The sequence below is a fragment of the Xiphophorus hellerii genome, chromosome 13 (assembly GCF_003331165.1).
Source record: "Xiphophorus hellerii strain 12219 chromosome 13, Xiphophorus_hellerii-4.1, whole genome shotgun sequence".
Classification (NCBI taxonomy): domain Eukaryota; kingdom Metazoa; phylum Chordata; class Actinopteri; order Cyprinodontiformes; family Poeciliidae; genus Xiphophorus; species Xiphophorus hellerii.
Window position 1 is genome coordinate 16,728,815 of NC_045684.1, and position 27,437 is coordinate 16,756,251.

The 27,437-nt window shown below is 39.5% G+C and overlaps 2 protein-coding genes across 2 annotated transcripts; both read right to left on the minus strand.

Moving 5' to 3' along the window:
* Positions 1–18,849: 18,849 nt before the first annotated feature.
* Positions 18,850–23,586, minus strand: lrrc69 (leucine rich repeat containing 69). Its single transcript, XM_032581911.1, has 7 exons — positions 23,011–23,586; positions 22,860–22,932; positions 21,789–21,984; positions 21,571–21,642; positions 21,378–21,479; positions 21,114–21,293; positions 18,850–19,357 (listed from the first exon to the last, which is right to left on the minus strand). The coding sequence occupies exons 1-7, from the start codon at positions 23,408–23,410 to the stop codon at positions 19,250–19,252; spliced, it is 1,131 nt and encodes a 376-aa protein (XP_032437802.1). The 5' UTR covers positions 23,411–23,586; the 3' UTR covers positions 18,850–19,249.
* Positions 23,587–23,712: 126 nt separating this feature from the next.
* Positions 23,713–26,800, minus strand: otud6b (OTU deubiquitinase 6B). Its single transcript, XM_032581910.1, has 8 exons — positions 26,535–26,800; positions 25,947–26,095; positions 25,609–25,707; positions 25,168–25,368; positions 24,858–24,978; positions 24,704–24,765; positions 24,488–24,594; positions 23,713–24,087 (listed from the first exon to the last, which is right to left on the minus strand). The coding sequence occupies exons 1-8, from the start codon at positions 26,599–26,601 to the stop codon at positions 24,003–24,005; spliced, it is 891 nt and encodes a 296-aa protein (XP_032437801.1). The 5' UTR covers positions 26,602–26,800; the 3' UTR covers positions 23,713–24,002.
* Between the last annotated feature and the right edge of the window lie 637 nt (positions 26,801–27,437).

Genomic DNA, 27,437 nt, shown 5'->3' on the forward strand with positions numbered 1-27,437 from the left:
ATTTACTAATATTTTTATAAGCATGGTTCTACGGATAGATTATCAGCATTCAATATCTTAACGTGCAGTAGCATTTGTTCTCTCTCTTTTTTAGCCATTAGCTTAACTCTGCAATACAAAATAATCAGTTTAACTGAACTGGACTGTTTAATACAGGTAAGATACTGACCTTTTTTTATGTAGTTGTAATTAAAATGCATCTAAATTATCCCTTTAAATCAACAAAACGAGATAAAAGATTAAAAAAGTGTGAATTAAACAACCCTCAAAGATCTGATGCTCTTAACGTTTTTAGTGCGTCTTCGGTCGTACACACCTTTGTAGTCACCTAACCATCTGAATGCGGTAATTCATGCAAAGGGAGCCCTGACCTTGCAATAATTGCAGCACATCGACTCTACGGTATGAAAATGAACTGAAATTTTTTTTTTGTGCTTACTAAAACATTCTGAAAAACAGGTTCAGTTTCTTAAATAAAATGACAAAAACTACAGTTACAATTAAAACGTGACACATGGCAACAAAACAGTACAGATATGAGCCTTTGATGGAGCCAGTTATGTGTTGCTCTGGGACCAGAACAATTAACCTCCTGACTAACCTTTTTCTTTTTCTTTTCTTGCCAAACAAGATTGTAATGGAGCTCAAAGAGCTGGAATCAGCAGCTGGCTTTTCGAGGCAACAAAGCGACTCGGCGGCTCCGGAAGCGCAGCCCCGTATATGACCTCCCTCCCTACCCTTATCTCTGTGTTGAGCCACTTTGGAGCTGATAAAGCTCCGGGATGAGTTGGACTGCTGTGATATTCCTGCCACATTCTTCTACATAAAGTTCATTGTGACCAAGGCTCTTCTTTTTTTTTTTTTCCTTCTCATCCTCATCTTCTTTTTGCTCTACCTCCTTTTCTCTCTCTCTCTTTCTCTTATCAAGCGAGGCAGAAAGCAGACACCGACTTGAATTAAGCGCTAGTTTGAAGAGAGGGTGGGCGAGCTGTATGAAGCTGATAATACAAAATGGATTTTCTCAAACAGAGAAAAACAGCTGTCTCCATTATTTGAATGCTTCACCTTTCCCCGCTCCATTAATTGGCTCTTTGATCACAGGCAGAGGTGCACGGTGGCTGATAAGGACCAGGTTATTAGTAAAGTAGCCTGGAGGACCCAGAGGCGGCTGTCCGTGGCAGGCTGCAGGAGATGAGATAAAGGCGTGGTAATGGCGACGTGAGTGGGTGCTGGTGAGTGATAGGGGCTGCGCCACTGGCCTTCGCATCACCGCCGCCTGGCTCACGGCGTTCAGGGTGCGGAGGGGGGGAAAGCTTCAGCGGCAGGACGGAGCGCGATACGGCAGCTGATTCAGGATCGTGATTCATCTTGTGAGGAGAAGAGTGTAGTGGGATTTGATTTTGTAGCCGCTTTCACCTTCCTAGTAGAAGACCATCTTCTCTCTTTCAATCCTCTGCCTCGCTCATCCGCTCACAATCAAACTGCGAGAGGGAAATTTGCCTTTTGCTAAATCAGTGCATAACTTGCGAGGGGAAAAAAGTTGACGAAGGAGCCCGCCTCAAATCGAAACAGGTTGTTTCCTGTGATGCTGCGAGGAGGGAACATTTGTGTATTAGATTCACGGAAATCTTAACAAGACGAAGCCCGTTCGTGTATTTCTCACGTCCACTGACGAGGAGCAATTTGCTACAATTGCTGGTAGAGGAAAGAAATCTCCCAAGAAATTGCTCAGTTGTGATTACTCCATGTACCCCTCTTTCAGCGTGCCTCTCTTCTTACTTCCCTCTGTGAGACGTGTAAGACCAGAGGGGACAAGAAGGGTATTTGTGTGTGGTAAAGCATGACAAGAAAAGAGGGTAAGTGTTGATATTAAATTAAAGAACACAAGGTTATCTGGTTCCTGCACATGGTTAGGCTGCCCTGGGCCGAGGGTAATCTTCTAATAGCGTTCACAACGGATGACATTATTAAGGAACTGGGCCGATGTGTCAGGGCTTTCCCTCTTTCTCTCTTGAGCAAAACAGGGATGAGCAAGAGATGTGTAGGAAAAAGGGACAGAGGCTGACAAACTTCAGGGGGAGGCGGGAGGGAAAGAACTGCTGAAAGAAACAGTGCAAAAAGAAGGAAGTGTGTAAAGAAGTAAAGCTGAAAGACTCATTTTATCTATCCATCTGTCCATGCATAAACCTGTGACACTCATTAGCTTGTTTGGAACATTACAAGATAAAAAAAATTATATGTAGTCCCCCCCCAGCAAGCCCTGGGTCTTCTCCCAATGAAAGGTTCCCACAAAACCTGCAAGGAGAGTCAAGGAAGCGAGTGTTTTATTTCCTGCAGCTCTAATTCAAGCACACCCCGGACCATGGGGTGACCATTGCTGACCATTGCTGTTGGTGTCAAGCAACGGTCTCCATTCACTGCCCGGCAGGTAACGACGAAAATGATAAACACAAAGACAAACAAAGCTGCTCTAAGCCTCAAAAGGTGAGCTGAAACTCTGGAAAAGAATTCAGAGGAGAGGAGTCATTTCCTCTACGCCTAAAGTTCATCTCTCTCCTTTAACAGTGGCGGTATCTTTTAGCACATCCACCCCAATTCGAGCTGAAATATAGAAACTTTCAAGTGCAGACAGATGCACACGCTCCTTCTCAAATCTTACGCTGCAAAGAATTACTTTTGTGGACCGAATCAGATAACGCCATAGCTCTCTTCATCTAAAGTAGCTCAAAATCATTTTAAAATGGAAACTGCTGCCCTTTAGCAATGCTTTGAGCTTTGACTAAAAAACTCTTTGACATTTACAAATCCTTATTGAGCTGTTCAGGAGGAATGAGCCGTTCTTTTAGCTTTAAGCGCCGGCGGACCTCTCCGTTCGGCAGCTTCCTGTTCTGCGCAGCGACGAACCTGTCAGAGCGCATCCCTTCCTCTGAAGCTCCGCGTTTGACATTGACGTCGTGGGGTGAGCAGGTACTTCTTATTACGTCTTTCCAGCTGAGGAAGTGCATGTGTGTGCAGGTGGGGGTTTTTTGAAGTGCCAAAGTGAACATCTTGCTCGGATCCGAAGTCAGTAGGTCTCTTCCCGAGCAGGCGGCCAGGAAGGAGGAAGTGATTGATGGCTAATGAGGGCTGAGCGAGGAGCCGAGGCCAAACACGCAGCGCTCTGCCTACTGTGGCTTTACAACATGATGGATGACGCGCTGAGAAACACTGCCCACACACATACATACCATATTTTTAACGTCTGGTGTGTGTGGGTGTGTGTGTGTGTGGAAAATCCTTCCTTGTGTATTTTTAATGTATCACTGTAAGACATTTATACTGCTATCGAGCCAAATCATTTCCAAAGAAAACTGTAGTATAAGACACAGTGGGACATCACAGTCCATCAGTCACCTTGAACCCCACTGTCTTCCTGCTCGTTGGTTCTCTCCCACACCGTTCAAATATCCCACTAACTTTTCCTATAGCCGCAGCGTGAAGCCTCGTTTAAACTCCGCAACATATGGATAGCTGGGAAACTGCGCTTTACCCTCCAGGTTGATCATTTGATCAGTGATGACTTGGCCTTAATGGAATATGATAACCTTGAAAAATTGGTTGAGGGATCCAAGGAGACAGATTTATTTGAGAGAGATATTGGTTGAAGGAACAAAATGATATATTCGAGTGAATCAAATAATACCCAAGTGTACATTAATAACTGACCTTTCTCTTTACATAAGAAGAACAAATTCTTCCAAACAATATGGGCTCATTTTAACCTAACTTTTAACTAGAATGTTTTATTCATGCTTTTTTTTTTTACAGTGCATTGCAGAAGAAATATTTGCTCACCTTGAACCTTTCAACTTACAGATACAGAAACCACGGTCAAGATGTTTTGCTGGGATTTTATGTTCCATTTCAAGGAATTATGGTAAAGTGATTTGAAAGGGTCATGATTTTCCAAACTTTTAACAAAACTAAAAAGTGTGACACATATTTGTATTTGCCCTTCTATGTAAGTATGTGAAGGCAAAGTACACATTTGTACATTTGACGACCCCAATGTTTCTCTGGCTGTATATTTAAGGTCTTTGTCCTGTTGGATGATTATCCTCCATCCCAGTCTGAAGTTCTTAGCAGCATCTGACAAGCTTTCTTCCAGGACTGAACAGTTTTTGCCTCCATCTGTCTTCCCCACTTCTACTGAATAATTCTCCCATCTGATCTGTGGATCTCTGCAGCATGAGTTTAGGGGGACAACTTGGTAGAATGGCACGCATGCCAATTTTCTTTCCATTCTCAATTTATGGATTGAAGAGTGTTGTGTGTGAGATGTCAAAGATGTTGTTTTATAACCTAACCCTGTTTTAAAATGAGCACTTTACCTTTAGCCTGTCTGACTCGTGACTTGGTTTTCATGATGTTTTTTCTTCCCTGGTGTTTTCTAATAAACTGGACTGTTCATCATTTTCTTTCAGTTTCACATTTATGCACTACTTTGCATTGCTGGAATAAAAATACCAATAAAATTCACTCAATGTGGTTATAATATGGCGACATGTTGAAAAGGGGCGTGAATGCTAGTGCAAAGCACAACGTGGCCCTTTTAAAGTTTCTCTTTCAAACCATTTCCTTTTTTAAATCCTTCACCTTTTTGAACTTTTAAACATCAGCAGGGACAATGAGCCTCACAGAGCGGTGCTCATAGCAATTTCTATGTGATGCAACGACATACAGTACATTAGGTTTGCCATCTGAACAGACCAGGTGAAGCCATAAGCACCCAGAGAGCACCAGAGGAAATTTATGGCTTGTTTTCAACCATCCTTTACATCACCTGGCTCTACTTCCATTCGGTCATCTCTGGTCCTCTGTCTCCCCCTCCCTCTTCTTCACCGGCACCCTTGCCTCCCCAGCTGCTTTGCACCTGGATGTTGGCCTGGGAAGGAGACAGAGACACGGGCCATCCATCTTTTTGAGCGAGCACATGTGGACTAAAGGTGTGCGGGGGGGTTCCTGAAATCCTAACTAAAGACTTGGCAGGAGAAGGGATGTGGGCGAATACATAACTCAAGTATTAACCAAGCATTACAGAATCTGTAAGATGATGGATGAATCCCTGCTCATCTTGTCTAATCAAACGTGTCGCTCAAAAATCTGACAACTCTGACACAATTGCCCTAACAAACTTGATGTTTAAATTTTTACTAGCAGGTTTTGACACCCAAATATAGTTAGCCACCAAGGACTGTTTCACAGACAATTGCAAGCCAACTTTAAAAAGAAAAACTGGGTGTGTGTCGGTGTGTGTGTGTGTATGTGTGTGTGGAATATCCTTCCATTTAAAAAGAGAAGCTGTGTAGATGTGAAATGCAATAGCCTTCATACATGTCAAACCCACTTACTGTTCAAAAACACAACATGACACAATTTGACGTTAAAGCCTATATTTGTGCTCTCTCTCTTAACCTGACACCAACAGAGTATTTGAACATGTTTGCATCACCTCTTTTTTATTAGATTGCCAGGGTCTGAAGGAGCAAACTACTGCAGTAAACTATAGAGCTATTAGCACAGCACCTCACAAATCTGGCTTTTACAGAAGAAAGTTAAGAAAAAAAGGCCCTCGTGAAAAGAAAGCCATAAGAGATCCTTTTTACACTCAGCCACAAGCCATGCAGGAGACGCAGCAAACACGGATGCAGGTGTCTGGTCAGATGAAATCAAATCTCAGTGATTTAGCCCACATGCAAATGCGACAAATTGTTTTACTTGTGAAAAGTGAAGATGTCATCATGCTGCGGGGATTCTTCTCTTCAGCAGGAACAGGGAAGGTGGTCAGAGTTGATGGAAGCATGGATAGAGCCAACTGTAGGAAAATCCTGGAAGGAAGCCTTTTAGAGGCTGCAGAAGAAGACGGAGGCAGAGGTTTACCTTCTTTTATGTACAGACAGAGCTATGATGGAATGATTTAGTTGGCCATTATTTTGACCAAACTTTCCCCCCAAATAAAACCATAAACGTGTTTCATAGCATTAATGGCATGAACACAGGAGGTCACATTTTTGATGACTTTGAACTAAAAAGGCTGTCTTTTAGTTAAGGGAGGTGAGAACTTTACTAATCTTGACATTATTTGAAGGCGTTTTGAATCGTATTTCACAAAAATGTGTTTTTTTGCAAAAGTATGTATTGAGTTTGCTGAATGTATGGGTGTACTTGCAACAGAGGCATCTCAGCTTTGTTAGAATCTATGTTGGTAATTTAGGTCTCCACATCTCACCTTCACTTTAAACATGAAGCTCAAGCTCTAGGGTCTTAAGACTACCAGGTCACTGCAACCCAGATTTAAAATGCAAAATGTTTTTTTTGTGTGTGTGTTCATGGAGAAGTGGTGGCACAAAGTCAGAGAAGCAGCTACAAACTACTTTACGGTTGGTTACATAACTGAAAAAAACAACAGAGACGTGTTTAATTCAATAAACAGAAAGTTTTGTCAGCTAATGTGCTTAAACAGAAACGAGATTTTACTGAAGAGGAACATTATGATGGTTTAACTCCCTAATTGGCAAAACTATATTTAGGAAACGTAACATTTTTATCTGTCTATGACTAAAGAATAATTGAGAAAAAGTGCAATGAGAGAGTGCTTTGTTCTGGATAACTTAGGTTATTTGGTAGTTTTACACTAGGTTTTCAAGTGTGTAAAACAATTTAAAGGGCAAAATATAATCTCTTCTGAGTAATATTCTGAGTAATAGGAGGCTTAAAAGGGATGTTTACAAATGGAGTCTAAATGGAAATTTTCCCATTCAAAATTAGTTTTCTTCTCCGTTGATAAATGTGTTAAAATGTGAAATGGAGCAGATGTTTTAGGGTACAATTTATGTGAGGAATAAAAGAAAAGAATAAAACAGATGGTAGGCAGTGGGATAAACTAAACAGATTCTAGTTCTTAGTTGACATCATGACCTTTATGGTAATTTCTGCAGGACCTTTTTTTTTTTTTACAAAGATTTTTCTTCTGCCTAAATCCTAGTTCAAGTTGGAGATGTGAACTTTTACATAAATGACAAACAGGAATTATTCATTTTAACAAGGATGAACTGAATTGGGAATTAGTTCTTGCTAAGAATGAGATGGACTGACACTAAGAATATTTAAATGTTAGATTTGTTTTCACTGTAAAACCTTTGGCTACTCAACTTACTTGCAAAAATATTAATTCATTTGTTTCTAAAACTTTATCTTTAAAGAGTGTCTCACAGTGATTGCTTGCATCTTAATGAATCTCAAGTGAGTTACTTTACTCATGTTTGTGTCGGCTGTCTTAAAAAGCTGTTCAAAGATCTTAAAAGCACCAATAAATAGTAAAAAAAAAAAGTATAAAATTGTAAGGACAGAAAAGGTTGAATTCGTTTGTATGCTAGGCGATTTGTTGCTCAGAGAGACTCAGAATAAAATTCTCTCAGCAAGCAGAATATAAATAAGTCTGAACAATGGGATTTATTAATAAATGGTAAAGAATTATGTATGCTTATCAAGTTAACAACCTCACGAAATGTAATTTGTTTCTGATCAGAAAAGAGAAAATATACATAAATATATATTTTTTTTTACTTCTAAATGTAACGCTACTCAAAGCATTGCAAAACTGATTGGCAGAGTGAAAACAGTGAAATATACATGTTCTCTCCCAGGGCACACAAGTTGGATTATTTCAAGAGTGAAGCAAGATGGAGAAAGATTGTCTGGGGCTAGCTGCCAAGGGACCAGGAAAGGTTGCAACATTCTCCTATATCTGCATGAAACGTCTCAGAACGGAAATGGCAGCTCTCTGGTGGATTTGAATCCAGCAGAATACTAATAAACAAACGGCACACAGACAGAGACCTATAGGAGGAATACACTGTGGAAAGCAGCACTGTTGATGCAATAAAATAGAAAAAATCTATTGTTTGGTGTAATAGGTGGGTTGGAGGAAGCTGCTGCATCACATAAATAAAATACAATTTTTTCTTCTGTTAGCTTCGCAAATGAGTTGTAAATGCTTATTGATGTATCTCTAAAAATATCACTTAAAAACTGTCATCTTTATTCACAGGATTCAAACATAAAAGGAGTAGCGAGGAGGGGAGAAACGCACCAAATACTGCTGGATGGGGAGCATTTAAGAATGCTGCAGAAGTTGAGCAGCATTAAAAATAATATATATTCCTCCAATCTATTTGCACTTTTTAGAGGGTTTGACGTATGTAGCAGTATATTTCTATTACTGCAGAATGCTGTGGTGACATATCACACATTTTGCTGTCTACTGCCTGTCCTCCTACTGCCAACATTTTTGAGGGACCTGGATGTTCACCCTGCAGAACCACTCGTGCTTTTTTTAATCAACTTTTCATTTTAGTCAAATCTGGCATTGCAAATTCATATGTTTTGGAACCTGCTTTTTAAAAAATTATTATTGTTAAAATTTTACAGTTTGAAATTCAATTCAGTTGATGTATGAAGCACCATTTCACAACAAATGTTGTCTCATTGCCCTTTGAAAGAAAAAGTAATTGTAGTTACATTTTTGTATTTACTTCATGGGTAGAATATTAGAAATTTTCTGGTTGACTAAACCTGTGTTTAAAATAACTTAAAAATATAAGAACAACTCAGAACCTTAGAGGGAACTAAAACAAATCTGGCTGTAGAGTAAACACAAGCCCATTTGCTCTTCAAAGTGAGCAGCTCTCAGGGATTTATCTCCATATAATAGCACATCAGCCCACTTCAGCTGTGATTCAAATCCTACTAATTATGTAATATTTGATCCAGAGCAGTGCTGGTTCCACTACATCTCACTTGCAAAGCAATAGAGCCCCATCAGAACAGGCAATGTTAGGTCAAATAGTTTTTAATAGGCTTCCGTGAAACTTTTTCTTCCAACTTTTTTCTTCTTTCTCCTCTCTGTAAGTATTTATGATCTCAGCTGCTCAGTTGAGATCTTGCATTATCAGTCCAGCTCACAATGTTGGATTTCTCTAGCTGTTCATCACATCACTGTGCAGCGAATGTTTGATTAAGCTTTTCCTCACTGTATTGCTCAGCCATGTGAGCGAGGCAATATCACCACAAGAGATGCTCAGCCTACACTAAGCATCGGCTCCGTTTAATTATAGAGACGCTGAACAAATATTTACAGATGGCCGATCCGTCTTGTCCATGCCGAGCCCGCGAGAGGGATTCATGGGCCGCCAGTTAACGCAGAACATACCGCCGACATTGTTTCCTCACAGAGCCTTGATATTATACTCCTCATGTGGTACAGCTCCTCAGGCCTCGCTGGACCCGATCAGAGCGAGTGGAATTCGCTCTGAACTTATTTCAGAGCAAATTCTGAAATAAGTTCAGAATTCTGAAAAGGTTTACACCATTTTTCAGTGGTGTAAACTTAGAGAAGTACGCAAAGTAGCTTTAAACATTACCAAAAGTTAGAAGATAGAGAAATAAGACAAATAAACAAGTTTGGTTTGAACAGCCGCAACAAGTTTAGTTACATCCCTGCTCTTATCAGGTTTCACCGTCTTCCCTGTCTCTGCTGAAATCAAGCGTCCCCACTGCCTTTTGCTGCCACTACCGTGTTCCTTTGTGGGGATGATCTGAAGTCTTATATTCGGCTAAACGCAATGCCATGAAATTATCATATGCTAATTTGTGTTGGTCTCTTACATGAAATTCCAATCAAATACAAAAAGAAGATTTTGCGCTTCGACAAAATGTGGAGAAGATCAAGGAAGGGTAATCCAAAAACTCTGAAATCCGTCCATAAATATCCAGCTTCACTAAACGACATTCATGTGAGCTCTGATGAGTAGGATGTCGTATGTTTGCTCTGCGGATGTATTCCACTTTGGCCGCTGGGAGAGAAATACAGTAAAAGGACATTAAGCAGTTCACTTTGGAACTCACTGGGGTGCTAAAATGTTTCCCAATGTTCTCGTTTTATTGCACACAGCTCTTGTTTGCGTGAGTGTGTGCATAGGAAGTTTTAGTAGCACTATGACTAAATGTGGTTGTTCTCATCATGTGTGGATGCTCGCCTGCGCGCCTGGCTCCAAAGCCATATGGTATGTGGTCAGTGGAGTGAGTTCTGGAGGGCACCTGGCCAGCAGCTTGCTCACCTGGCTGTGGAGACTCCTGCCAACAAGCACACCTGGCCAAGCTGGCACACATGGAAAGGAAATGGATTGTGCAGCAGACTGAAAAGCAACCCTGCTTGGAATAGAGAAGTAGGAGTTTCCTATTGTTTTTGTTTAGTCTTGTTTTTTATTCTAGATAAATTTGCGACAATGTGAATTTCAGCACAGCACAGGTCGCAAATTTTCCCTCTTTAATAGCTCTGAGAATCTGACTCTTGACACGATCCATAACGAGCAAAGTTTGTCTCTTCCTGCATCTGTTCCTACAGTTTGTGCCAGACTGCGCCAGCCCATCAATTTACCATATGATGGCACTTCCTTCCTGCAGGTTGTCCTCTGCTATCAATTACACACTCCTCTCCCTGCAAGAAAGATGCTCTTTGTCCCCACGTCGCACACACACACACACACACAAACACGAACACGGGCACACACGGCGGACACGGAGGGGACAGACACCTGCGGAGTGTTTGTCACCTCTTCTGTTGACATCTGTGGCGGCGCTGCATTGTGGGAGAGGCAGCCATCTGGTGCTGGCGAGGCTGGATTAGAAGGGGGCAAGTGGGCACGACGCATCACGCTGCTCTTTTCTGTTGGTCTGAGATGTGTGAGGTGTCGTGTTGTTCAACTGGTATTATCCTGGCTGTCTCCGTCGGCAGTGTTAAATTGCAAATATAATCAAAGTGTGCGCATGTTGCAGTGAAAATAATCGAATAAACTTAAAGTTTTCTACTGCATTGCAAAAGTAAATTGTTTTTTTTTTTATTATTATGTTACTAAACCTAACAAGCACAGAGAGAAATCAGCATAAGAGAAATCAGGTTTTGTATTCATTAAAATCAGTCGTCAGACTGAATCCGTTTTCCAAACATCTAGGCTTTTTGTTTTTTCACAGGCTTACATGATAATCTATGTGTGGTTTCTTCTATTATCTGGGTTCATGATGCTGCCACTTGCTGCTTAGCAGGTTGATGTTTTCTAAGGACAGAAAATGCATTAGCTTCAACTTTTACATTCAGTTTCTGAAATCAATTAGTGAAGAATAAAATTAGATACATTTTACAATGTGTTGCCTACAAGCTGCCAGGGCGATTACAATAAAACACATGAGTAAATAGGTGAATGTATTAAAATGAGAGGCTTTTTCAAAATGTATTTGCTAAAGGTCTCAGAATGGGAAGCGATCGTCTGGCAATCAAAAAAGTGTTTGATGCCTAGCCTACCACATATTAGATCTTTATTTTAGGGTGGCTTAAAGTTCTGTTTGACTTGGGTGAAACTTTGATGATGAATAAAACAAAATAAATCAATGTCCTCATGTATTTATGTTTGTTTTTCTAAAGTAGTGAAATGCTTAATTTATTTTTATTATTTTAGTTTAAGAACTGTTGATCACTTCCCGCTGACTTCTCAGAATCACTAAACAAAAACCGAGGAAATGTTGTGTTTCTCAAATCTTTTTAACTCTAAATCTGATTGCAAGGTTGGTAAAAGTTATTTACTGACTCTTTTGAACCTTTAAAAAGCAGCCGCCTGCTTTTTGCTGTTGAAAAACATCGAGTCGAGTTCAGAGCAGTTGTGCATGGATTAAACAATAAGGGTCATTTTTTACTTAATTTAATCCAGGTCACACTGGTATCAGTTTCATTTTAGGAAAATGTAAATAGTATTCAACACGACGTTACTTTGGAAACAAGTCTTAAATAAAAGATGGGGAAAGAGCAAATCATCGCTATCCAGGTTTTCCAAAGAGACAATGCCCTTCACAGCTATCAGGTTCCCTGTTGAAGATTTTCGAAAGTCTTTTAAATAATGTGAGCTTTTATTGTAGCAGGACAATCTCATGAGGAAAAAAAACACAGCCCTTTTTTCACTGGGTGAAAAATCCTATTTGCTCGTGATATAAATACAGTGTGAAAGAAGCTAATTTCTCTTGGGCTGCAGTCAATGGTGAAAGACAAAATAACAATTCAAATAAGGTAGATGTGTGCTTCACTTGGTAAATCTGAAAACAGCTCCAAGTGTGATCAATTCAGAACATAACGACAGTTACACAAGTCAAGAGGTTACTCGAATGCACATTAGGGTAAATATCAATATCTTTGTCCACCATGCTTGCTGGTACAGAAACACACGCTAAGCAGGCAAGTATAAAACTTAGCTGCTAACTTCTGGTTTCCAGGACCTCTTCAAATTTTTAATAAGTAAAAAATGCGCAGCACCTCATTGTGAAAATGAAACATTACCTCAAACATGAAAAAACAGATGGCTAAACCAGACTCGTACTTTATTTACTTCCTGTTGGAGGAGTAATATTTCCTCACATGAAACAAAGCATGAAGAAACAGAGAAGTTTGAGGAATGCTCTCTTCATCTTAAAGGGATTAACTCTGACAGCAGCTTTGCAGGAGAACGCCAAAGTCCGACCGTGATAACAGAGACATTAACCCACATATTCCTGAAGGACATCCGTGTGTGCAGGACGTTCACTCGGCTGGCTGGCTGGGTTGCAGGTCTGCTCATCCAGCCGGCCTGCATGCTGCAGACAGATGTTCTGCAGCGCCACGGGCAGCGTGTGTTCTAGAAAAACCCAGGCCAGATGCCGCTACCTGGTGTCCCACCCGCCTGCCGCGCAGCCACAGCCCACATGCACCAGTGGCCATCGCATGACCTCAAAACGGGGTTACATGATGGTGCGCTGTCAGTCATGAGTGACGGAGTATTATGGAGCCGAAACCAGAAGGCTTTACAGAGTCAGATCCACGGTGTTTGCTGCAAATCTGCTTATTTCTCAGTTTATTAATCTAATGAGGAAAATGTATCAGGTGCAGCTCATTTAATTACATACATCATCAAAACGGTAATATATTCTAGTAATTCAATTTGAAATGTGAAAACTCGTGTAAAGATTGAGCACACAGAGTGATTTATTTCAAGTGTTTATCACTATCAGTTATGACATCTTGATCTTATAGCTCTCAGAAAATTAGGAATATTACATAAAATCAACACAAAAGTTAAGCTATGCCTACACAAAGTAATTGCTAAAGAAGCTGGCTGTTCACAGAGAGAAGTATCCAGATGTGATAATGGAAAGTTGCACAACCAATATGGATAACTGCAGCCCTGAGAAGATTGGGAAGCAAAGAAGTTTTGGTGGAGATTTACAAGGCATCAACTGGAGTTGGAGTCACTGGTTGAAGAGCCAACACACACACACACACACACCCACACCCCCACACACACAACGCACACAGACCCACCCAGGTCATTGTGCAATTCAAGCTGCTTGAAGTTCAGAGTGAAGCTTCCAGCCATTGACGATTTGGGCAGTCATGTCATCTGCTGGAGTTGGTCCCCTGTGTTTAATCAAGTCCAAAGTAGGAAATGTAAGTGCACTTCATCTTTCCCGTCTGCTGACGAGATTTAAGGAGATGCTAATATCATTTTTCAGCAAGACTTGCCACTGCCTACACTGCCAAAAGCATCAATATGTGGTATAATCATCATGGTAGCATTGCGCCTTATGTAACTGACCTAAACTCCATAGAGAATCTATAGAAGAGATTTCCTTGACACTTCTGCAAAACCAAAGGCAGATGCAGTAATTAATGAAACATGAGACTTGATGAAGCATTGCATGTACATCCTGTACAATCCATGGACATACCTTGCAGGAGATGGAGATTTCTGTATTAAAATCCTTATTTATTGGTCTTATGTAATCTGAAAAATATGTAAGAAACACAATTTGGGATTTTTTCAGCTATGAGCCAGAATCGTTAAAATGAACAGAAATAAGCATGTGGAATATGTTACACTGCATCTTATATGAGTTTCTTTTTTTGGTTAATTATGAAAATAAATGAACTTTTCTATGATATTCTAATTTATGGAAGTGCACCTGTATCATATCAAGCTAAGTGAACTGTATGAAGTATGATCAAAAACTAGCTGCTACATCTCTTTCTGCTCCTCAGCTACATAAACAGCTCCTCTTGTCTCCGTCCCTCTCTCCAAGGTCCCTGTTATAACCAAACCCGAGGAAACTTTCCAAGAGATTCAAAGACACCCAAGATGAAAGATTTATTTGTTCTTTTGAAGTGACTGCTGCGCTTTGTCATATTTCTGCAGCAAATGCGCTCTGGTAATGGTACTTTATTTTATTTATGTATTTTTTTTTTTTTTGCATTGTGGTTGGTGCTGACCCAGAACTGCCAGAGAGAGAGAGGGTGGAGGGGCGGGGGGTCTGGCCTGACGACCGGGCTCTTGTCTCAGAACTCCCCTAATGAGGAATGTTTCCGTAATGGAATCACTTCCTTGCAACCACAAAGGACTCTGACTGTTTTTTATTTATACTTGGTGATGCGAATATGAGCACACAAAAAAAGAGGTTTGTGCTGAAAGCTAGGTTATTGCATCTGGGTGGCTTTGTTTTGCTGCATCCTTCCATAGCTGGGTGCCCTTTTACATCAAGCTTGTCTGGATTATTTCTTTTCACTTTCTAATTTCTATTGAGAAGACCCTTTTGTTGCATTGTTTTGATTCTAACGCACAGTCTCGCACATCTGGTGCCTTTGCCATCTTATTTGTAATTGACATGCAACAATGACTGCAAAAAAAAAAAAAAACTTTCTCTTTCTCTAAACCTAGAAATCTTTGCTCTCATTTATTACATTTAAAAGCCAAACGGTTCATGCAAAAGTTTTGAACGGATGCTTGGATTTCAATTAAGCTTTGATTTTAATACCAGCTCATTGTTCTCATTTTTTTTATTAGCAGCTCTATCTTTTAGATTCATCAGGTTTGCTACTTATCAGTCTCAATCTCAATTCATCTGCTTAACCAGCAGAGAATCACACTGCCCCCTAGTGCCTACCGTGATTAACAACAAATAAGAATTGATTGTGCAGCTGTCAGGCAGACAATATCCTGGTGCTCTGCCAATGGCACCACACCAGAATCTGCCATGGGCACCAATGCTGCACAGCAGTCTGAGACTGCTCTGCCATCCGCAGAACTTCTGCACCAGCAATCGATGGGACTCATTTTAACAGAACCACCTCTGGCTGCTGAGTTGCTAAAGAGAAGAGGCTTGCTTAGACCATGTGAAGGACTTTGGAAATTGGGAGGATGACGAAACATGCTTGAAGTGTCCTGAGATGTGGAACTTTGTGAAAAACATCAGAAAATATTTGTAGGAAAACAAAAAGAGGCAAAATGCAACAGTTATCAGCAGAGCAGAAAACACAACGCTGATCTTAACCCAAGGAGATAATGTCAGAGAGGTACCGCTTGTTCTGTTATCACTTGAGAGATGCCTATCTGATTTCATATGAGAAACAACCTTCTCGGTTGAACGAAAATCATTTAAAATCTAACAGAGATATAAATATATACTTTCTTATTTTTAACTGCCAATAAAATGCTGGAAGAAAACCTGTTGGAAGCTGCAGAAAACTTGAGACTGGAGAGGGGACTTATCTTCCAGCAGGACAATAACAATACCGGTGCTACAGTGGAATGGCTTTGGTCGGAGCAAGTCCACATGTTAGACAGGTCCCTTTCACAAAACAACCTTAAGACAGAAAGGGGCCGTTTGGTTCTAACACGAATTTTGTTTTACAAGGAGCAAGGAAGACAGTCCACCAATGACTCACACTGCAAGCCGGATTCATAGGTCAGGGACGTTTTCTGTTTGCAATTTGCACATTTCTGTGGTTTCATTGTTTTTGTTGTGTACCTAGTAGTCAATTTAATGGAGTCTCCAGAACATTTGACCCCTTTGGCAATTTTTCACTCACATTTGGTTTCCAAATGTCATAGATTCCACACAACCTACTTCCTTCTTTCCCATGTTAGCAAACGTTTGTATATTTATGTACTTAATTGCATGTCAGTTTATTGTCAAACAAATAACTAATTATCAAGAAAAATGTGTTACGTAAATGTATAAAGGAAATAAATGATGAATCTTCACATCCCATTTACAACTTATTTTTTCACCAGTATATTTTTTATAGGATATCATGTTAACCTGTTTCCAGTATTATGGTTCATGTTTGAACATGTTCAGTGTTAAGAAATATGACAAATTATGGCCCCTGATCAAACCAAAATAATGCACTTCTCCTAATAAATTATCTATTGGAGTACCATGAACACATCTGCACTCAAGTAACTTTGAGTTGGTATAGTTTAAATATTTGTTTCAGTTTAAATGAAACATTCTCAAGAACTCTAATGTTACTCCAGGACAGCACCACCATGCCTCTTGAAAACCAGTAAAAAAAAAAGAAACAGATTGAACTTCTGGGCAGCCCAGTCCCTCAAGAAAGGACTCCCTGTTGACAGTGCAACTAAGAGCTAAAAAGCCTGTTTTTAATCTGGTGCTTATATGCCCTCGCTGGAGCCCGCCCTGAACAACTGCCCAAGTTGCCAATATCAAAAACCACCACTGCAAGTATGTCAAGCATGACAAGGCTAATTTTTGTGGGGTATAAAAATACCAAAGCTGTAGTAAAAAAAAGCACAAAACGATGAAGGGATAACATGACAAGCATTGTACTAAAGACTCGACATAAAACAGGCAATAAAATTTAAAGAAGTCAACCAATTTTTAGAAAGTTCAAATATAAAACCTGATCGTTACAGTCCCATGCAGGATACATTCTGTGCTCAGGAGGCCTCAGGCAACTCTTGCTTTGTTGTTGTATAAGTGCTTCAACTGACAAGGCAAACTAAACATCTCCTCAGAAACAATACAAGACCGCAGAAAGCACTTGAACAAAAGAGGATTATAATGAACCCACGCTGCCTTCGCATAAATACATCATGCAGAGTGAATTTGCCAACCTCACTCTCTTCTACCTCTGACCACGGTAAATGAGAATTTATGTATTCACCACTTTATCGTTCTTTACTTTTTCTCTTCCCCATAAGGTAGCCCCAGCACACGAGACAGACATTTTCACCAAAGGCAACATGCCCCTCACAGTAATTATATCAGAGTTGGATAGAGGCTCATTAACATATGTTAGGCATGTCAGGAATTTACAAGCGCCGTTTTCGTAGGGGCCTTTCGTCGGTGTGGAGCTCCCATCCGTATGGCGTCTCCTTTGAGGGTGCAATCTTCCTATTTACATAGACGTCAATCACCCTGTGCGGTTTTAGGAAGCACACGAACATACACACCCGCACGCACACACAAAAACAGGGGAGAAAAACAGAGCATGTGAGTGCATATGCACAGAGGTGTGGCCAATACGTAAATCCTGAAGCAATATAATAGAAACAAATCCGTAGAGGCATAATGGACGAAGTGGTTAGTGAAGTATTGACACTTCAAAATAAATGCACACCACTTTCCAGATTTTCCATTTGTAAGAAAAAAGAAAACAATAACAGCCGTTTTTTTTCTTCCACTTCAACATTATTGTGAAAGTTTGTCATCGAATCCTAATAAGAGTCGTTCTAAACATAACACTATGCTCACTCGTTTAAGCACTTTTTGTTTACTCTTCTGCAGTTTGATGAAGTGTGTCTTTGACTGCATGCATAAAGCTTGACACCAGACTAACGGCTACTCCCGAGGTCACCATGTTGGCGCTGTTGGACCCAGCATATGCTGCCTGCAAGAAGAAAAGTACTGTTTGCCCTTCACCTGCTAGTATGTGGCCAGCAGAATGGAATGACCTATTTATCAGCCATGCTCACTGCTAAAGATTATATTGAACGGCAGTTTCGCATTCGTCTCTTTTCAGTGGTGAAGCTTTTACATGTTTTGTGCAGTAAAGATATAAGCAAATATAAGCTTGATACCAGAAATTTTAAAAAGTAACTCAGAGAATGTGGAGCAGAAACTGTAAATGAGAAGGACTGCATCAACACACTGTTGAAATCAGCTAGCGTGTTAATGGATAATCTAAAAGCATTAGAAAGATGTTTGTGGCTCTCAATATTTTTTTTCTTTTTTAAAAAAATAAAATACATCCAGTGGCAGACAGAAAAAAAGTGACTCAATAGTAAGCATAAAATGAGTTGGAGCAGAATTAAGAGGTAGATGGGGAGGGAAGTCATTTGTTCCCATCTTTTGCTCCACTAAATGTCATTTCAATGACTGAAGACACGTTCATTTCCATCACCATCCATTCTCTTTCTCTATCTATCTCTCCCTTTCTTTCACATCCACTGTCACTGCCTTTTCGCTTTAAGTGCACTTTCGCCCACACCACTTGGAAATTGATTGAAACAAAATGTCACAATTATGCCCTGTAGCTCGCCGCTTCAATTATTCATCAATTAAGGGCTAGGCTCCTTTTTTTCTCTCCTCTGAGCTGATTTTTCATTCAGTTTGCTCGAGATGTATGGCTCCCCTGCTGTTAACCAGTCCAAAGTCATTAGTTTCTGGGTTTGCAATTAAACCTGATGCATTATGTATGAGGCTCCGACTCAGCAGACACACGCTCAGCAGCAGCAGCGGCGGCCGCCGCCGCGGCAGCAAGTGAACAAGCTGCTAGGCTCTGGAGGCGTGGATGAGAAATTAATTTGCTTGCAATGAAGTTCTCTCCATCCCTCCCTCTATCTCTCTTTCTCTAGCTTTCTCCTGTCTGGCAGGTTGGAACAGATGCCACCAGGAGGAGATGGAGGTAGAAATGAGAAAACTACATTCAGACAAGGTAAGGGGGAAGATTTTATATTGTTGTTATATAAATTATTAAATAGCTTCACATATTCCTTGACCTTCATAAACAGATAAGAGGTTATTTGCATGCACACCTTCACAAGTCGACCTATGTACAGAACATTAGCAGCATGTCTCCATCAAAGACAATTAAAATATGTTTTTTCCAAACTAACAGCGCTTTTAAATGCCTCCTTCATCCTTTAAGCCTGACGTTTCCCTCACTGAGTCGTATGAAAACTATAGATGAGACAGAAAAAACTTTTTGTTTGAACTCGTATCTGACAGTGAACCTGGCCTGGGTTAAAATAGTACCGCGTTATTCTGCTGCCACCTAGTGGCCACTTGACTCTGTGGCCACAGAGACAAGCACCCTTCAGCATTCCTGCATTTATTTCCTCTCAACGGCATAGTAGCAGGGTCCTTGTGCTCTGAAGCATTTGTATGAACACAGGAGAGACCGGACTGGAATAGTGAGACTACTCCTCAGGTTCATGTCCTACAGCAAACGACACAGAGAAAGTGTACCTTAGCCGCTGAATGTTTTCACTATTTCAGAATAAGCTTTAAAAAAAATTCCATTTTGTTGTCAATAAAGACATTTAAAAGATAAGTATATAAAAAAGGGGGAAATAAAAAACAACTTTTTTCTTTCTCTTTTTCTTGTAAACATGTACAGTACAGACCAAAAGTTTGGACACACCTTTTAATTCAATGAGTTTCCTTTATTTTCATGACTTTTGACATTGTAGATTCACACTGAAGGCATCAAAACTATGAATAACACATGTGGAAATATGCACTAAACAAAAAAGTGTAAAACAACTGAAAATACCCCTTATATTCTAGTTTCTTCAAAGTAGCAACCTTTTGCTGTGATTACTGCTTTGCACACACTCTGCATTTTCTTGATGAGCTTCAAGAGGTAGTCACCTGAAATGGTTTTCACTTCATAGGTGTGCCCTGTCAGGTTAATAAGTGGGATTTCTTGCCTTATAAATAGTCATGAAAATAAAGAAAACCCATTGAATTAGAAGGTGTGTCCAAACTTTTGGTCTGTACTGTACATATACACAGTGTTTTCACAAAAGAGAAAGTCAAGGTTGAATATTTCATTATAGTTTCACACTTCCAGTGTTCTTGAAAGTACTTGAGCCCTAGAAAGCCCTTATGAAATGATAGATTAATATAAGTATCACATTTTTTAAAAGATAAAGACAAGTCATTTTACAAAGCTGTCATTAATTGCAATATGTAAAAATAAATAAAAAGATCCAAAGTTAAATTCTGAAGACATGGGTAATTACCTGTTTACTCAACTATGACACAAGAACAAAGTATGTTGATTAGAAAGAAGGATGACCAAATAATCAGAGGCTAAATTGATCCAATTTTCTCTTGAAAGGCTCTGATCACTTTTGTTTTTTTCTGCTGATAAAACTCAATAGAACTCCTACCATAAACACATCGACCAACAGGATGTTCCTTCATGGACTTTTTTGTGTGTTTTTAAGAAAAGTCTGATCAGTGAAGCTCTAATTTTATTCTGTTTATATTTCTCAAATTGTATCCTGCACAAGGTGTGAGTTCTTCCAGAGAAAAAAACATTCATTAGGCTAAGAAATGTCACAAAATAAGCTAAATATTTTTTCTTTTTGACTCAACATAGATTTTGTACACATTAAAGAGAAAATTGAGGAGTATTCTTATCCATACTGGAAGAGAATGATGATGACAAATCAGACTAAAAGCAAATCCATTGATAGTCCAGGGAGAGGATCATATAGGGAAAGAGTAAGTTATCCACAAGAACATGCAGGAAATCATGTTTTGTTCACATAAAAAAAGTTAAATTATATTACTTGGTGTTGAAAAGTTAGCAGAAAACTGAAGATGAATGTGAAAACACAAAACCACAAACAACTTCAGAGCTGAAGCTGGTCATCATTGATGTTTAAACTGAAATCTGTCCAAGATAGGGCTAAATCGCAAACTGATGCTCTCTTTGCACAGGTTTGTCATTTGTGCTCCAAGTTGTGAGCAATCTGATCATTTTACTCAATAACTAATCAAAAAAATTCAAAATCAGTTGTTTGTCTAACGTACTTCGTCTTCTTGGTCAAGTTTTACCTGCATGCGAACATTTGAATGTTGAAGCACATAGATTAAAAATTAGAATAACCTGTCACTGTAGCGGTTTTCATCACAAACATACAGTAGAAGATATCAATGTGTTTAGAAAGTGGCATTCTGACCTTCTTCAGATTGACAAAATGCACACACTCCACCCATGTATTGAGGAAGGGGCCATTGCACTCTGTACAACAGCTGCTGCCGGACAACAGGTCATTCAGCTCTGGGTAGTGAGGGAGACTCAAGTTGATCAGAGAGAACTGCTTTCTGACTTCTAACAAAACAAACCTGGCAGCCAGTTCCTACAGAGACACATCTGGGTCACAGTTACACAACGACAAGAGTTTGAGTTACAAACATGACGATTATGTGAAGAATAGCTTGACCTTCAGTGACAGGTTCTCAGGAGGCGGCAGTATTGGCACCGGTTTAAGTTTAATCAGCCAGTTCTCCTCACAGTACAGCTCCTTCAGGTGCAGCAGGTGGAACTAAATATTTCCAATATACACATTATGCGATGTCATTTATTTCCTTTTCAGAAGAAAACCATAATATTGTGGATTTTACTGTCCAGTGTACCTCCATAGGAAATATGGACAGCATGTTCCCAGCCACATCCAGAACTCGAAGTTTAACAAGAGCTGTTATTCCCTGCAGGAAAAGCCAGATGGGTAAAGTTTTAGTCACCATGTATTTTTTTAAAATAGTCAGACTTAAATTTGGTGCTTCCAGCTGTTGCACCTTACAAGCTGCCATAAATTATGCCTGCTTTAACAAAGCAATTAGTACATACCCACCTCTGGCAGGTTTGTCAGCCTGTTTCTGGCTGCGTACAGCTTTATGAGGTTTCTGCAAAAGTACAGCTGCCGAGGTAGCCTTGAGAGATTGTTAAAGGTAAGGTTGAGCTCAGATAGCTTTTTAAGACAACCAACTTCACCAGGAAGCTCCTCCAGCTTGTTATCAAGCATACTGAGTTGCTGAAGCTTCCTCAGCCTGCAAATAAACAGATTTTCAAAGTCTCTGACAAAGAAATATAATATTTCTCATTTGATCATCTCACTACTCTGATGCTGGCAACTTTGTTTAGTGCCTTAAACTAATTTAATGCACTAAATATAAATAATAATCTCAAAAATATTTAAAATTGCATGCATTAGGTACAGTGGGGCAAAAGTTTCATGATAAGCAAAATGTGCGTTTAAAAAATACGAGGCAAACCCTGTTCCTCGCAAGCTCTCTCAAAAATAGGAAAGAAAAGAGAAAACATGCTCTTTAGGTAATAAAGATGTGCTACTCACCTAAGTCTTAACCATATGAGCTCCAATTAAATTACTATTGTTTTTGGAGCTTAAAACAACTGGGACTGTGACAAACAAGGATGATGATCCAGGTTTATTTTGTGTACGAATTGTGAGGAAGAACATGATAAAGGAGTAAAAAGAACAGATTTATAACAAAAACCTGGTGGCCTCAGTCAGAAAACTGAGATTTTCACACCAAAATGTTTGTCCAAGATCATCTCAGAAGTGATTCACCAGAGCTAAAACCAACAAAGATCCGTCTCTGTGTGATACAAACTCTTGAAAATGTTGTAGAAGAAGCATAAGGCTTGCTCCATAGGCAAAAGTGGAGCAAGCCCACTTTACATAATGTGGGATTATGTAAAGTAATAACAGCAGGGAGGCCAAAGTACTAACTATACGCAGTACATCTCACATTTTTTTTACTGTGAGATGATTCTACTCTTTCTACTCTACTCTTAAAGAAATTAAGTGAAAATTTTCAAAATCTAAAAAAAATTGTGGAGAGCATTGCTAGTAAAGAAAAAAAAAAGAGCAATTTTAGACAGAGTGGGAACATTTATTTACCTGCCAATTTCTGGTGGTAACCTTTGAATGTTGTTGTGGTTGAGATTGAGGACAACAAGGTTTCCTAAGTGACCTTCAAAACATGATGAGGCAGTCATTGAGTCGATTCAGAGTCTGTGTTACCAACCCCAAACAGTCCAGACCTGCCTACCAATTGCATCAGGTGACACCACATCAATTTTGTTGCGGTAGAGATAGAGTTTTCTCAGTGAACCCAGGTGGCTGAGAACTGCAGGGAACTCCCTCAGGGCATTATTTCCCAAATTCAGTTCTGTTAGCTTGAAGATAAAGCCAAAATAGTAGATTGAGCAATTTTTGTGATTTGTTAGGAAGATTACAAGAAATAAGAGGAGACTCACGTGACACAGAGACTGGAGGTGGGTTGGGAGGGCAGAGATAGAGTTGTGGCACAACAGAAGGACTGAGAGGTTTGGGAATCTGGAAACAAACTCAGGAACACTCTTCAACCCATTTGAATTCAGATTTAAGGAGTTTCCTTTGCCACATGAAGCTCTGACCGCGGTTCCTCTAAGAGCTACACCATAGGCCATTTTCCTAGTCCCACCTCTTGTTAGCCTCTTTCTGTTTAGTTCCCATGGCGACAAAAGTCAACAATCTTGTTCAAGTTCTTGCTTTGGGCAAGTGCGACCTCTACTGGTCACACCTCAATAAAGCAAGCTGGCCACTATTTTACAGGTTTTACAAGTCAACTATGCTCGGAATATGATTATTAGCAGACTTGGTTGAGACTGGAGAAAGTTCTATTGAAGAGGTTGCTCATACTCTGTCCACACAGATTTGTGTAACAACAAAAATGCTGCTAATAAAACCGAGGAAACCTTGAGACAATCAGTGGGGCTCAAAAGTGTTTAATATAAAACAACTTTATAAGAGCACAATGATTCAGTATCGTATCACTGAAATAATGGATTTTGATATCGTGACCCTTTCGTTTCCATTTAAACTCTGAAAGAAAATAATCTCCATTCAGGAAAAAAAAGCAGCTGTCTGTTTTCATAACGGTCTCAGAGGTGGTGTACAACCTCTGTATACACATGTAATAAAACAGAGTTCAGTTCATGAAGTGCTTGTTTCGTTCTCTCTTAAATAAAGACGTTTATTCCTGTCACAGATGTGGGACTCTCAGTTGTCTTCAGCACCGGTTGAATCCTTTAACCGCTCCACACTGTTGTAGTGCTCTCCTAGACCATAGGCATGACGCATATATCTGTAAGCAACAACAAAATATATTCTGTGACTGAATAGCTTTATTTACCTCCAACAACTTTACACACTATGAGATGGCCACTATGCTATCAGATGTTCATATTTACATGCTGTTCAATTATGCATTAACAACAACTAAGGCATATATTATTGGAATATAACTACCGGTACATATAGAAAATGATCTCAGTGCTGCTGTGCATCAAAGCCATGAGAGAGACTAATTTTGCATAATAAGGCTACATTTAAATGCAGAAAACCTGCAATGAATGCTTTCCTGCAACGGATGCAAATCTAGTCACACTGTTTAATGCAGCTGTAAACCATTTCTAACCACACTGGTATCTCTTATTTAACTTCTCCCTTCTGTTTAAAGTGCGATTATGAAGCATTAATCTTACACAAGAGTGATGACTTCACCATCATATTCCTCTCCAATCCTGATTGATGGGGAGTCGGCCTGGATCACTTCTATTGGCAAATTTAGCACCTGAGTCAAAGCTCGGAGCTGTGAACAAGAGTAATACAAAATGAATGAAAAGCATAAGAGCAAATTAACTGCTCTTAATGCATGTGGTTTTCTAAAAATTGGCAAATAAAGCTGCGGGGTAACTCACTTCCAGCTGGCCACCCCAAGCTGCTGTGTGCTCCACATCGCTGCAGTATTTCTCAAACTCATCTGGAAACAAACACAAAAAGTTAACATTTATTTCGTGGTTTACCTGCACCTCTGTCAGTATCTTCATGTAGAGCCATAAGGACGTCAGCTACCAGTTGTGAACATGTCCCCAGTGTTGGGGTTAGTGAGGAAAGGCAGAAAGTCGTCAGCGTGGTTTCTCATGTGCTCAGCAGTGCGGGATCGGAGCTCCTTCACACTCATCTTTAGCCCAGACTAAGAGAAAACAGAAGAACTATGACAATGTGTTTGTGCATCGAAAACAAGTACAAATGGTTTCTAAAAAATTCTCCAACCGGGCATTTCAAATGGAGAATCTACAAAAAGAACATCAACAATTTGTTTGCCTAGTGCATGTGTGATTAGATAGTCAAATAATTTCAATATGCCATTTAAATAAGCCACCTTTAATCGCTGTGCTAGCTGGTCTTCAATGGCACGGTACATGCAGTGTCCATCAGATGAAATCTCCTTTATCTGAAGCTGTTGCTGGGCAAGATTCTGAGCTAGCTTTAAACCCTCCTGGTGCCTCACGCCCTGCAGGTTCTGCACCTCTGCCTCTGCTATCCTGCTTTCTCTCTCCTTCTCCTGTGCAGCCTTCTTGTCCTGGAGAGAAATGTACATGCAAAAATAACGGATTTAACACCAGTAAAAGCTCAAATGGAAGCAATAAATAAATATTTAAGGTAGTAAACTCTTAATTTTACTTCAACTACAAGATAACTGCACTTTAAGTACATTACAGAACAATTTATAGAACGTGTGAGGAAAGGCAGATAAAACTGTATACCAGTTTTATCGGTTATAACACAGTAATACTGGACAGCATTCTAAAAAGCTTCTCACTCTTCTCTTCTGTGCTTTAGTTACTCGTGGTTGTTTGGTCTCTTCTTGTTCTCCACCTTCCAGCTTTATGGTCTCCACACAGTTCACCACCTCCTCCACCTGGTTAAGGTGAAGGAGGGGAGCAAAGGTTATTTTACTGAGGTTGGTAATGAGTCAGTGTCATACTATTATCTGAATAACTGTTTCTTTTGCATGATGTTTAAATAATATGTCACGTATTGTAAAAGGTAATGTATTCGTTATTTTGATAAGGAGAGATAAAAAGTCATGTCTGAAACATGCTTCAGAACACATTAACATTTTTTTGATAAGTCAGTTGTTGTAAGTAAAGAAGTTACCTTTGTTTCAGCTTTAGACTTCAGCTGCTTGAGTTCCTCCTCATGCTTCTGACTGAGATCCGATTCTAACTTTAATATTTCCTCCGTCAGCTGTTTCCTCCTCTTCTTGTCATTTTTAGGGACGGAGTTTTTCATACCCTGGATCTTTGCTAAAAAAAATAAAGTGCATTAATACAGCTTTCTTGTCAAAGAGTTTACACTAAAACTAAACTATGTCAATTTTATATTACTCTTTACAACATAAAAGTTTTGCCAAGCTGAAAAGCTAGACTTTTCAGAACAATAAAATTATTTATAGGAGTGGTTGAACAAAAACTGAATCCAAATGTCGATTGCTATGATACAAGGCGAATTTTTACTGGAAAAAAACGGACAGGCTAAAGGTTTGTGTCCTGTTTTTTTCTACTATTTGGGATATTTGAAGTTGGTCTAAAATCATAAACAAACTGTACTGGAACGACAGCCTTGTCTTATACAGTTGCAGTTAAGTAGCAGTCACATTAAAAACTTCGAGGATGCAAACTAAGTCACAGCACATTGTCAGACCGCCGCTGACACAGAAGAATAACAGCAAGTAAGTGTTGATACCCTGCAGGTCCTTCTTCTCTTTACGGTGCCGCTTCATCAGCAGCTCCTCTGGCGTCTCCTCCTCCATGACTGTCGCTATTCAGCTGGTTCAGCAAGCTGTCATGAAATGTACGAATGCCGCTGCACTTAATGTGATGAAGGTCTTGTGAAAAATATCACATTACAGGCAAAAAGATTGAAAATGCTAAGCCAGTGACTAATAAAACGTGGTATAATGGCCCTACGGAAGCTACGGTGAAGAGGAGCGTCAGAATTCTTCTTCTCCTTGTCAAAAACAAAAAGGTGCAGTTAAGCCGCCACCTGCTGGATATTTCAAGTACTTCAGCCTTCAGCTTATTTTAGAACATTTTAAATTATATCCATGGTAGATGAATTGACCCTTAAAACACATTGCAAACCTATTGCATTTTCTTTTGGAAAACAAAAATGAGCTTCCTATTTTTTAATTAAAATGTCGCTCTTTGTTCAGCTTAGTCTTTAATGTAAATGCGCAGTTCTAGCTCATCCTTTCATGTGTGCAAATTTTGCTTTTGTTTTATCCATGTTAATGTTGATTCTTTAGATAAGAATAATATATTGCCAGAAAAACAGCTAATGACCTATTGTTCTTTATCTATATTTATACACGTATATTTTCTGCTTATTCTTTTATTTTTTTCTTTTGTGTGAGAATGAAAGCTCAACTCACTGCTGTGACGCTTGCATTCTTACTGTAAGAGAATAATAATTATTTCTAAATAATAAAAAGCTGCTTAAATGTGTAAAAATTGTGGCAAGCCTATATCTCTATTATTGTAATACTGTTTTAAGATAAAAATTTTAAAAAGATTCTCAGTAAGTCTCTGACAGTATGATTTTTTTTATATATTTTTTTTTTATTATTATTAATTTTTTTAAAATCTC

Coding starts and splice junctions, on each gene's coding strand:
- lrrc69 (XM_032581911.1), bottom strand. CDS start 23,410: ATGGCCTATGGTGTAGCTCTTAGAGGAACCGCGGTCAGAGCTTCATGT. Junction 21,294..21,377: donor CTGAGAACCTGTCACTGAAG/GTCAAGCTATTC, acceptor GTGTCTCTGTAG/GAACTGGCTGCCAGGTTTGT. Junction 19,358..21,113: donor ATTTTGTCAATCTGAAGAAG/GTCAGAATGCCA, acceptor CGTTTGCTGTAG/GACATGAACCTGAGGAGTAG.
- otud6b (XM_032581910.1), bottom strand. CDS start 26,601: ATGGAGGAGGAGACGCCAGAGGAGCTGCTGATGAAGCGGCACCGTAAA. Junction 24,979..25,167: donor AGCTAGCACAGCGATTAAAG/GTGGCTTATTTA, acceptor GTTTTCTCTTAG/TCTGGGCTAAAGATGAGTGT. Junction 24,595..24,703: donor CTTGGGGTGGCCAGCTGGAA/GTGAGTTACCCC, acceptor TCTTGTTCACAG/CTCCGAGCTTTGACTCAGGT.